Source organism: Polyodon spathula, chromosome 17 (assembly GCF_017654505.1).
Source record: "Polyodon spathula isolate WHYD16114869_AA chromosome 17, ASM1765450v1, whole genome shotgun sequence".
Classification (NCBI taxonomy): domain Eukaryota; kingdom Metazoa; phylum Chordata; class Actinopteri; order Acipenseriformes; family Polyodontidae; genus Polyodon; species Polyodon spathula.
This window is the reverse complement of record NC_054550.1, coordinates 4958357-4970286: the sequence shown is the minus strand read 5'-3', so window position 1 is coordinate 4970286 and position 11930 is coordinate 4958357. Positions and strand designations below refer to the sequence as shown.

The 11930-nt window shown below is 50.5% G+C and overlaps 1 protein-coding gene across 1 annotated transcript; it reads left to right on the top strand.

The window, feature by feature from the left end:
• Positions 1-8091: 8091 nt before the first annotated feature.
• On the top strand, positions 8092-9525 carry LOC121329524 (leucine-rich repeat-containing protein 10B). The gene has a single exon (XM_041275124.1). The coding sequence runs from the start codon at positions 8188-8190 to the stop codon at positions 9190-9192; it is 1005 nt and encodes a 334-aa protein (XP_041131058.1). The 5' UTR covers positions 8092-8187; the 3' UTR covers positions 9193-9525.
• The last annotated feature ends 2405 nt before the right edge of the window (positions 9526-11930 follow it).

Below are 11930 nucleotides of genomic sequence, written 5' to 3'. Positions count from 1 at the left end.
CCGAATGGCCTTCTCTCGTTTGTAACATTGTATATGTTATTTTGATAAGATGCCGTTCGCCTCCACTAACCAGGGGGCGGCTGTAGTTTTAGTGGTTATTTGCATTATGATTAGCAGGTCACTCGTGATCTGTGCATCGCCTCGGTGGTTCACAGACTCTCCCGCAGCTTTTCAAAGCAGTTCTGCGCGGTGTAGAATCTGCACAGATTTCTCGCATCTCCGCGATTCTGTGCAGATCTGCGCTATAAGAACAGGACCAGTGACACTGAAATAAAACGACGCGTAAACACATATATAAGAATAACTAACCGGTAACCAACGAGCCGAAACAGTGTCATTAAAACAACAGAACAACGCAAACCGGCGTGCTGACATAAGCAGGGGGTTCTGTTAGCGACTGTATACTAATTAACTCAATATGGCAAAATGTGCGCAAACAAACGGTGCTCAAAAATGAACAGACCAACGGTACAGATGTATCTTATATCGTCATATTTTGTAAATATATTTAGGAATGTCATTATAATCGACAAACGGTATTGAATATATCGAGTTGATGACGATTGGTGGTGTTTTTAAGCATTGCGCATGTAGTGCAAGCATTATTAACTCCCCTGGTCTTGTGGACTATGCGACATTGATTCAAGCAATAAGTCCGAGAACAGAGTCCAAAACATCGGAACATTTCGTTCCTCTTCGGGTCTGCACGCATCGCTTCTGTTTGTATTTAGTCGTTCTGGAGTATCATGAAAATCGTTAACCCCTACCCCGTCTTGTGAGGCCGGAGTTTCACGGTTTGCTTCTCGCTTGGCTCGATAAATAGCCAGTGGAAAACCGGCGGTACTCGTACCCGTACCCGTACCGATGTGCCAGTGGAGCAGGGGTGTAGCGGCTCTACACTGCGTCATTGCACCGAACGTCCACCAGGTGGCGATGCAGACATGCAATCGATCACATCGGGCTTGAAGGACCACCGAGCCACGGAGGTTGAAGAAACGGCATTTACTCAGCCTGCAAACGAGAATAATTAAGCAGAGGACTTGATTCAAGTCTCTAAAATATTTAAAGGAGTTGACATTTACACGAACCAGACAGTTTTAAAAGTTTCCCACAGGAAAAGCCCAGCAAAGTCTAATAAAACATGAACCATATGATTCTGCGTAAACTCAGTGACCGGATTTGTGGGTACAGCGCAGCGCCCCGGCATTTCACCCGAGACAGGTAAGAGAGACGCCGGGGTGCGAGATGCGGGACACGGGGTGCGGGGGTTGAATAGGGGGTGGGTGACACAACAAGAGAACCAAGACTTCTGGGACACTTGCGGAAAGTTACCACGTTAGGGGAAAAAAATAAATAAATATATGCCTTGTTTCCACGGTGAAAAAAAAAACCCGGGTGTCAAATCGTCCGGTTTGTTTGCACATACCTGAACCCGTATGATTTGAAAGTGGTTTGTTTGGGTCCAGATCCATATCACGTACTATTTGGACCTAGAACGAAAGCGCCCGGTTTCAAGGGGGGCGTTTCTGAAGTAGTTACGGCAGAAGATAACACCCACTGGGAAACCAGTTGCTCTGCTAAATACACGGCCAGGTCAAGGAAAGCAATCACAGCTTGACAACAGTTTACAAACAGCAAGTGATTGAAAACACATCTTCACTTCTGAGTACTGGGCTTCCATATCAATGCAGGCGCAGCTAAAAAAAAGTAATCTCTCGATTCGTCATAACCTTCTATATATCTCTTCTCCTTCCCCCCATACTCTCTAATCAGCCATGGCTATAAAGTTACCGCGGTGATTAGTGGCTGAGACCCAATTGAGATCGGTATTCTTTCCCTGTTAAAAAATTCACAACGATGACATCACACGCAGGTCTAGATTTCAAACTGGAAACGCTGGCCAGCCACTTAACCCAGCCGGACGATTTGGAACCGGATCATTTGAACCCCGCCCCTTTAATATTTAATGACTTCTGCTAAGCTGGGAGGGGGGGGGAGAAGGTTCACGAACTCATCAGCAGAAAAAAAGAGCTTTGAGACGTTTATTATTTTTCGAGCTGATCTACAAACAGAACGACTCGGATCAATATGACACAAGGTATTCATCTGTGTAGCTTTGTATGTATGAGGACAATACAATGCGTTCACTCAGTCTTGTATTATTATTATTATGATGTCTGGTTATGGCTGCACCTGTCTGGAGAGATGTTTATTAACAAGGTCAATACAAATCTCTACACGGCAGAGGTTAGAGAGACTCGTTTTCTCTGCCAGTAACAGCGTCTCTGATAAAGACGAGTAGCTATTAGTCTGTGGAATACACACACACACTGGCAGGGCTGTATTTCCAGACACTCTGACACTGTAACACTTTCCATTCATTTCTGATACTGAACACCTAAGAGCAGAAGCTGTGCAGGAGAAAAGCACGATGGGATCAGTTCAAGACTGTTTCATTGTGTTTGAAATTGCACCGGGACAATACGAGCCGAGCAGAACAGACGTGACTAAACTCTGAACAGAATAGGAGGGGACAATATGACCCGAATATTACAGACATGTCTAAACTCTGAGCTTGGTAGGAAGGGTTATAGCAGAAAGAGGGTCAATGTTAAGTAACCAGAGCTGCAGAGGATAGGAGAGGGGAGAGGGGTGAGGAGAGGAGAGGGAAGAGGGGTGAGGAGAGAGGAGGGATGGACAGAGAGAGGGGTGAGGAGAGGAGAGGGTTGGATAGAAGGAGGAGGGGTGTGGAGAGAGGAGGGATGGAGAGAGGGAGAGGGGGAGGAGAGGGAGGAGGGGTGAGGAGAGAGGAGGAGGGGTGAGGAGAGGAGGAGAGGACAGAGGGAAGGGTGAGGAGAGGGAAGAGGGGTGAGGAGAGGAGGAGAGGGGAGAAAGGGGTGAGGAGAGGAGAGGGAGATCGGAGAGAGGAGGGGAGAGGAGAGAGGAGGTTGAGGGTCTGCAGTTTTCAAGCCTCGCTTTGGACTCTACACAGGGTCCGGGTACAAGTCGAACTTCCCTCCGGTGCTGTACTACCGAGCCAGCCTGGACTGTGTCAGTGTGAATGTGGAGTGGGATATAGTGCTCTGGTTGGGAGTGTCAATGTGAATGTGGAGTGGGATATAGTGCTCTGGTTGGGAGTGTCAATGTGAATGTGGAGTGGGATATAGTGCTCTGGTTGGGAGTGTCAATGTGAATGTGGTGTGGGATATAGTGCTCTGGTTGGAAGTGTCAGTGTGACTCTCAGTACTTTACAATGCTTCCCTATGCTTTACTAATGGAGACCACACAGCTTCAGCTGGTTCTGTGCTGTTATGCAGGACTGGCAATGGTGCTGAATTTAGAAATACTAAAATAAACTTTATAAGTTCAATGACGAACATTCAACATTTCGACTGCTCTGAGCTGATGGGGTTCTGTAGTGGACCAGCTGGTTCTGTAATGACCCTTGCGTGGTTCTGTACTGGACCCCACGTGGCTCTGCATTGGGCCTGTGCAGTTCTGTAACGGTTCGACTCCGACCCGCAGGTTCTGTGATAAGACCCTGGTCGGTGCTGACAGGGAGGGCAGGGCTCGGGGAAGGGTCCAGAACAAGAATCCCAACAGCTAAACCTCAACAACGAGGGAGAGCCTGTACACCCTGCCCCTCACCAAGCCGGGTAGAGTCACCCCCTCCTCTCCCTGGCATTCCTTCTCTCCCTTCCACTCCCTCCCTTTCCTTTCCCATTTCTCCCCTTCTCTGTCTTACCGACTCTAAATATTCTTAAGACTCAAAGTAAATAAATAAATAATACAACAAGCGCTGTGATGTTCAGTGGTGTCACGTTCCTGAAATGGATCCTCAGCACTCACCTGCTTGCTCACCTCAAAATTTCCACATGAATTATTCAGAGCGCAGGCAGCTGCATCCTCTGTCCAGGGGATCAGAGAAGAATCCTGATCCTATCATAGAGACAGTGCCCCCCCCCAGACCGGGCCTGGCCAAATTGCTGCAGAGGGGCCTCAAAAAAGAGCACAACAGTAACAGTGTAACAAAACACAAGGAAAGCATAGAAAAGCAAAGAGAGGTCTGGTAAAGCATAGGGAAGCATTTTAAAGCACAGAGAGGTATGGTAAAGCACAGGGAAGCATTGTAAAGCACAGAGAAGTATGGTGAAGCATAGGGAGGCATTGTAAAGCACAGAGAGGTCTGGTAAAGCACAGGGAAGCATTGTAAAGCACAGAGAGGTCTGGTAAAGCACAGGGAAGCATTGTAAAGCACAGAGAAGTATGGTGAAGCATAGGGAGGCATTGTAAAGCACAGAGAGGTCTGTTAAAGCGCAGGGAAGCATTGTAAAGCACAGAGAAGTATTGTAAAGCACAGAGAGGTCTGGTAAAGCACAGGGAAGCATTGTAAAGCACAGAGGCATGGTAATGCATAGCGAGAGAGAGAGACAGAGAGAGAGAGAGAAGGGACAGTGAGCGCAAGAGCCCCAGGCTGGGTACTGTCATCACAGGGACTGGGATTCAAAGACTGGCGCTGAAGCAGGAGGAGAGAAGCAGAGGGAGAGGGGGAGGGAACCATTCCAGTTTTACTTGGCTGGAAAGGAATCTCATTTCTCATTGCAGAAGACGCTGTGTCTGTGTTTGCATTCGCCTGTGTCCATATTAGTAGATCTGTGTCATGTGCGTGCATGTCTTGGTTGTGAGTGTGTGTGTCACTGTGTGTGTGTCTCTCAGTGTGTGTGTGTGTCTCTGTGTGTGTCTCTCAGTGTGTGTGTCTCTGTGTGTGTCTCTCAGTGTGTCTCTGTGTGTGTCTCTCAGTGTGTGTGTCTCTGTATGTGTCTCCCAGTGTGTCTCCCAGTGTGTCACTGTGTGTGTCTCTCAGTGTGTGTATCTATGTATCTCTCTCAGTGTGTAACAGTGTGTGTCTCCCACAGTGTGTGCCACTCTCATGTGTGTGTCACTCTCAGTGTGTGGTCTCCACGTGTGTGTGTCTCTCAGTGTGTGTGTCAACTCACAGAGTTGTGGCACACAGTGGCACACACGTGAGTCACCACACACACACCGTGTGTAGTCTCAGTCAGCCACACACAGAGAGAGTGTGTGTGTCACTCAGTGTGGGTGGTCTAAAACAGTATGTCACTCAGAGAGTTGTTTGACACCACAGAGAGTGTCACACAGTGGACAGTGTGTGTCTCTCTCGGTGTGTGTGTGTCTGTGTGTGTGTCTCTGTGTGTGTGTCTATGTATCTCTGTGTGTGTCTCTCTGTGTGTGTCTCTCAATGTGTGTGTCTCAGTGTGTGTGTCTGTGTCTCTGTGTGTGTGTCTGTGTGTGTGTATGTCTGTGTGTGTGTGTCCACATGTGTGTCACATCGGTGTGTGTCACATCTCATGTGTGTCACTGTGTGTACATCTCAGTGTGTGTGTCCTCTCATACAGTGACACATGTGTAGACACACACAGTGTGTTCACATACAGTATATACACACACACAGTGTACATCCCAGCACTGTATGTCACTCACACAGTGTCTCATCACACACACACAGTGAGACACACAACCAGTGTCCTGTGTGTGTGTGTCTGTGTGTGTGTCTCTGTGTGTGTGTCTCTGTGTGTGTCTCTGTGTGTGTGTCTCTGTGTGTGTCTCTCAGTGTGTGTGTCTCTCAGTGTGTGTCTCTCTGTGTGTGTGTCAGTGTGTGTGTGTCTCAGTGTGTGTGTGTTCCTCTCCGTGTGAGATTGTACACCTTCCCTCTGTGTGTGTGTCAACACTCAGTCTGTGTGTGTCTCTCAGTGTGTGTGTCTCTCAGTGTGTGTCTCTGTGTGTGTGTCTCTGTGTGTGTGTCTCTGTGTGTGTCTCTCAGTGTGTGTGTCTCTCAGTGTGTGTGTCTCAGTGTGTGTGTCTCTCAGTGTGTGTGTCTCTCAGTGTGTGTCTCTCGGTGTGTGTGTCTCTCAGTGTGTGTGTCTCTGTGTGTGTGTGTGTGTGTGTCTTGTGTCACACACATAGAGTGGCCACACAAAGTGTGAGAAGTCACTGTGAGTGTCCACACAGAGTGTCGTGTGTGTGTTTCTCAGTGTGTGTGTCTCTGTGTGTGGCTCTCGGTGTGTGTGGCTCTCAGTGTGTGGCTCTCGGTGTGTGTGTCTCTCTGTGTGTGTCTCTCAGTGTGTGTGTCTCTGTGTGTGTCTCTCAGTGTGTGGCTCTCGGTGTGTGTGTCCTCTGTGGCTTAGATAGCATCCCCAACCAATCAGGAATGCATGAGAGGTTACCATAGTGAGGGCCTTTTACCATGATGATGAAACAGACAGCTGACAGAGCCATCAGTGAGGGACAGGGGGAGGGAGAGAGGAGAGAGCATCTGCCTGCCTGCTTGCTCTCTTCTTATGCCTGCCCTCTCATCCTTTCTGCCCTCTCCTCCTGCCTGCCCTCCTATTGCTTGCTCTCTCCTCCTGCCTGCCCTCTCATCCTATCTGCCCACTCCTCCTGTCTGCCCCCTCCTGTCTGCCCTCTCCTCCTGCCTGCCTGTCTGCCCTATCCTCCCGCCTGTCCTCCTCCTGACTGCTCTGTTCCTGTGTTCTTGAGTTGTTTCCCCCGAATTGATTCCAGATGGATTCATCCACAAGGTTGAGATCTGGGACATCAGCCTCTCTGTCAGCACAGCTCTGCATCACAGCAGAGTTGCACTGGAGCTATATCACCAGAACAACAATACATGAATCATATTATAGGAAGTCACATCCCCATTGAAACCTATTAGCAACACCTACATTTACAAGTGCGCAGAGATCTGCACTCACAATGTCAAACACAGGAGTCATTGAAAATGTGTGTATGTATGTGTGTGTGTGTAGTGTATGTATGTGTGTGTGTATGATATATATATATATATATATAATATCTGTCAGATTAGGATAGTTGTGAATCCATCACACTGTCACCTAACACAAGTACAAAACTGGTTTTGACAGTGCTGTTCCCGTACAACGGTGCGACCAATTGTCTCGGCAGCGACGGATCGAAGTCATTTCTCTCTCTCTCTCTCTCTCTCCCCCCCCCCCCCCCCCCCCCCTCCCCCTCTCTCCTCTCCCCCTCTCCCTCCCTCTCTCTCTCTCTCCCCCTCTCTCTCTCTCTCTCTCTCTAATCCTCTCCAATTGTTCTCTCTCTTCCTCTCTCTCTCTCTCGAGTTTCTGCCTCTCTCTGAGAGCACCAGACTCTGGGTTACGGTTAACAAAAGTCAGAAGGACAGTCTATGGGGTTAGGTTACACAAGCTCAAAGCAACCTTCTTCGAGCTAAGTCGCTCGTAGGTTCCGTTGGAAAATGCGTTGCGCCACGGGGTAGGGGGGGGGGGGGGAAGTGGGGGAGAGGAGAGAGAGAGAGGAGAGGAGAGAGATGAGAAAAAGAGACGTACTAGAGGAGAAGAGACAGATTTGGACTGGTAACTTCTTTCTCTTTGGCAAAAAAAGAGAGTGATTAAATAAACACGCTAATGGTTTAATAAACTGTTCGGATTGCCAGCACAGTTCTGCGCAGCGCGGATAAACCCTCATCTCCGCCCGGCGAGTGCGCGGATCGGCAGCCGGAGCCGCTCTCTTCTCACTCCGGGGCAATGTTTGCCCTGCTGACTCGCTGCGTAGCACAGACACCGCGGATCTCCAGGCGACCATCACCGGGGTCGCTTCGAAGATACAGCCGCGCCGGGGCCGTGTGCAAGCCGACAGCGAGGAACCTGTAGACTACAGAACGGAGCCTGCTCGGATACCGACAGAAGCATCTCCGCGGCAGCAGCGCCGAAAATACCGCTGAGGATAACGAGGAGTAAAGCGAGACAGGTCACTTAGATCGACTGCCTGCTTCTGCACTGGAGCCGCATTATAGCAGCTCTCCAGCTGGCTGATAAGAACGGACTCAGGGATTACTTAAAAAAAATCCATCCATCATCCTGATAGCACTGCCTCTGCTGCACTGCAACACAACAAGAGTCTGATCAAGTTACACCGAGGACAGAGTCACGGACAGGCAGAGCGTTTCAATTCTCTCCAGCGCTGAATAACGATGCCTCCGGACCTGCCGCGCAGCCCCCAACTTCTACTGCCGGCTCTCGTTCTCTCCCCGGGGGGCCACTGGGGCGGCGTGGCCGGGTGCACGTGGCTGTCAGCAGGGTGGTCTCGACACTGCCGGAGCTGAGAGAGTCGGGAGCGAGGGAAGGAGGCATGGGAAACTCTGGGGGGAAGAGGGGAGAGGATCAGGAAGGAGGGGAGGAAGAAGAGCTGCCCTATGAGGTGGAGGAACAGCTGGCCAGCGGGGACGACAGCCTGGACCTCTGCTTCCGGAAGCTGCAGCGGCTCCCCAGGCGCGTGTGTGGCTGCCGCCACCTGGAGAAGCTCTACGCCAGCAACAACCGGCTGCGGGGGCTGCCGGAGAGCTTCTCCGATCTGGACCGCCTCCGGGTCCTCGCCCTGGACTTCAACAAGATGTTTGACGTGCCACCTCCGGTGTGCCGGCTGGAGAACATCACCCGGCTCTACCTGGGCAGCAACCGGCTCACCACGCTGCCCCCGGAGTTCAGCAACCTGCTCAACCTGCGCTGCCTCTGGATGGAGAACAACTTCTTCCGCCACTTCCCCCGGCAGCTGCTCGACCTGCCCGTCCTCAAGTCCCTGCAGCTGGGAGACAACCGGCTGAGGACCCTCCCGGGGTGCCTGGCCCGCATGGCCTCCCTGCGGGGGCTGTGGCTCTACGGGAACCGCTTCGAGGAGCTGCCTCGGGTGCTGCTGCGCATGGAGCTGCTGGAGATCCTGGACGTGGACCGGAATAAGATCTCGCGCTTCCCCAACCTCACACGCCTCGCCGGGCTCAAGCTCTTCTCCTACGACCACAACCCTGGCAAGGTCGTGCCGAAGGCGCGGGACTCGGTGATGCTGGTTGGGGAGGGGGCCGCCGAGCTGAGACAGGCGCGGGCCGATAAGGCAGAGGCCGTCGCTGTGGCCAAGGCAGAGAAAGAGGCCAAGGAGGCAGAGGCACTGGAGGCAGCAGCCAGGGGGGCCAGGGGGTACAGGGGGAGAGGGACAGCCATCCACAGCATCCTGAAGAACGGGGGCTTGCCCACAGGGCAGCTGGAGGGATCCGAGGGGGGCGGGGAGGAGGAGGAGGAGGAGGAGGAGGGAGAGTTCGAGGAGGAGTTTGATTTTGAGGAAGAGGAGGAAGAGGAGACTTGAGGGTCAGAAATCTTCCTTCATTCTTTCCTGCTCACACTCCCTCCCTCTGTTTCTCTCTTCTCCTGGCATGCTCTCTCGCTCTCTCGTTCAGTAAAACTCCCCTTCCCCATTCACTCTCAATCTGTCCATCTCTCTCTCTCTCTCTCTCTCTCTCTCTCTCTCTCTCTCTCTCTCTCTGGTCAAATTTACTGCCAAGTCCTGAATTCAGTAAATTAAAAAAAAAAAAAAATCTAATTTTTTGTTTTTGTTTTTAATGCAGATGGCTAATTATTCTCAGACGCCCTGAAACTCCATCGCATTTTCCATGTCATTTAGAAACACTGGGGGGGGGGGGGGGACGACTTAATCAATGAAATGACAGCCCTCTGATCGTCAAATTCATTTATTTTATGAACGTTCTGTTTTAGTGTTTCTAAAATGTTTCTTTCTTGAGTGTTTGGTAGCTCTGGATTGGTTTCTGTAAACGATATGTCAACACGATGAATAGAAATGTTAAAAGGGCCAGGGGTTTACAAGACAGAAATATTTGGGAATCCATCTTAGTCATTAGAAGCTGCTGTTGTGAAGAATAATTTCAGAAACGGGCAGCCAGGTTATATAAGGCATCCTTGCTGTCATGTGACACTTAAAAATATCTCCCTCTCTCCCTCCGTCCCTCTCTCTCTCTGTCTCTTTCTCTCCCCTTCTCGGCTCCGCTCCTCTCTGTACACTGTAATTTTTAATATCCTGGAGAGAGGAGGCAGGGAGAGAGAGGTGAGAGAGAAGAGCCGTCCACTCTCTTCTCTGTGTGGTGTGGGGGGGGGGGGGGGGGGGGGGGGGGCTGAGGACAGACAGACAGACAAACAGGGAGTTGTCCCTCAGCAAATGGGACAGTGGACAGACAAAGGGAGGAGTGTGTCCCTTAGCGAATGGGACAGTGGACAGACAGAGAGGGAGGAATGTGTCCATTACCAAATGGGACCGTGGACAGACGCGGTGTCCCACCTTCCTACTTTCCCTCGAGCGCGGAATGATTCAGACTCAAGGGAGGAAGTGTGCTCCAGAGCATTCCAGAATGAAGACTTATTTATCAGGGCTATCTTTTCAAGGTAGCGTGTGTGTCTTTGTGTGTGCGTGTGCGTGTTTACAAACGGTTGTTGTTTGATTATTATTATTATTATTATTATTATTATTATTATTATTATTATTATACAAATTAAAAAGGACACTTTTAATGAAGTGAATAAGGAAGTGATTCCCGGCTCTGTGTTCCTAGAAGATCGAAGAGAGGGTGTTTAAATAAAAAGGAGGAAGAAATGACTGTGCTGTCCACATGGAGTCTGTTTATTCAGGGGGGCTGTTTATTCCGGGGTCTGTGTTTCAGGGGGTCTGTGTTTCAGGGGTCTGTGTTTCAGGGGTCTGTTTCTTCAGGGGGTCTTGTTTCAGGGGGTCTGTGTTTCGGGGGTCTGTGTTTCAGGGGTCTGTGTTTCAGGGGTCTGTTTCTTCAGGGGGTCTTTCTTCAGGGGGCTGTGTTTCGGGGATCTTTGTTTCTTCAGGGGGGCTGTGTTTCGGGGGATCTTTGTTTCTTCAGGGGGGCTTTGTTTCGGGGGATCTTTGTTTCTTCAGGGGGGCTGTGTTTCGGGGGATCTTTGTTTCTTCAGGGGGGCTTTGTTTCGGGGGATCTTTGTTTCTTCAGGGGGGCTGTGTTTCGGGGGGATCTTTGTTCTATCATCAGGGGGATCTTGTGTTTATTCAGGGGGTCTGTTTCTTTTCTTCAGGGGGTCTGTGTTTTCGGGTGATCTTTGTTTCTTCAGGGGGCTGTGTTTCGGGGGGATCTTTGTTTATTCAAATAAGTGTGTTTCGAGGGTCTGTGTTTCTTCAGGGGGTCTGTGTTTGGGGGGGGCTGTGTTTCAAAGGGGATCCCCTTTGTTTCTTCAGGGGGGGCTGTTTCGAGGGTCAAGTGTTTCAGGGGTTCCCCCAGACACAAAACCCCCCGTCAAGAATTTCAGGGGTCTGTGTTTCGGGGGGGGTGGTTGTCTTCTTCAGGGGGCTGTGTTCCCAGGGGACCATCTTTGTTATATCAGGGGGGGCTATGTTTCGAGGGTCTGTGTTTCTTTCAGGGGGTCTGTTTCTTCAGGGGGGGCAGTTTCAGGGATCTTTGTCCAGGGGGGCTGACATCAAAGTCCCCCCCTGTTACAAATTCCTTTGTTCTGTTTCTTTTCGTCTTTAAAGTCCCTTCAGACACTGAAGTCCCCCCCACACAAAGCCCCCTAGAAAACAAATTTCAGGGGGTCTGTTTCTTCAGGGGGGGCTGTGTTTCGGGGGATCTTTGTTTATTCAGGGGGGCTGTGTTTCTTCAGGGGGTCTGTTTCTTCGGGGGGCTGTGTTTCGGGGGGCTGTTTCTTCATGGGGGCTGTGTTTCTTCAGGGGGCTGTTGTTTCAGTGGAATGTTTCTTCAGGGGGGTCTGTTGTTTCAGGGGGATCTGTGTTTCTTCAGGGGGGCTGTGTTTGTTCAGGGGTCTGTTTTTCAGGGGTCTGCTTTTTCAGGGGGGTCTGTGTTTTTTCAGGGGGGGGTGTTTATTCAGAGGGGTTGTGTTTCTTCAGAGGGGCTGTGTTTGTTCAGGAGTCTTTCAGGGGTCTGCTTTTTCAGGGGGATCTGTGTTTTTTCAGGGGGGTTGTGTTTTTTCAGGGGTCTGTGTTTCAGGGGTCTGTTTTTTCAGGGTGGTCTGTGTCATTTCAGTGGGGTGTGTTTATTCAGA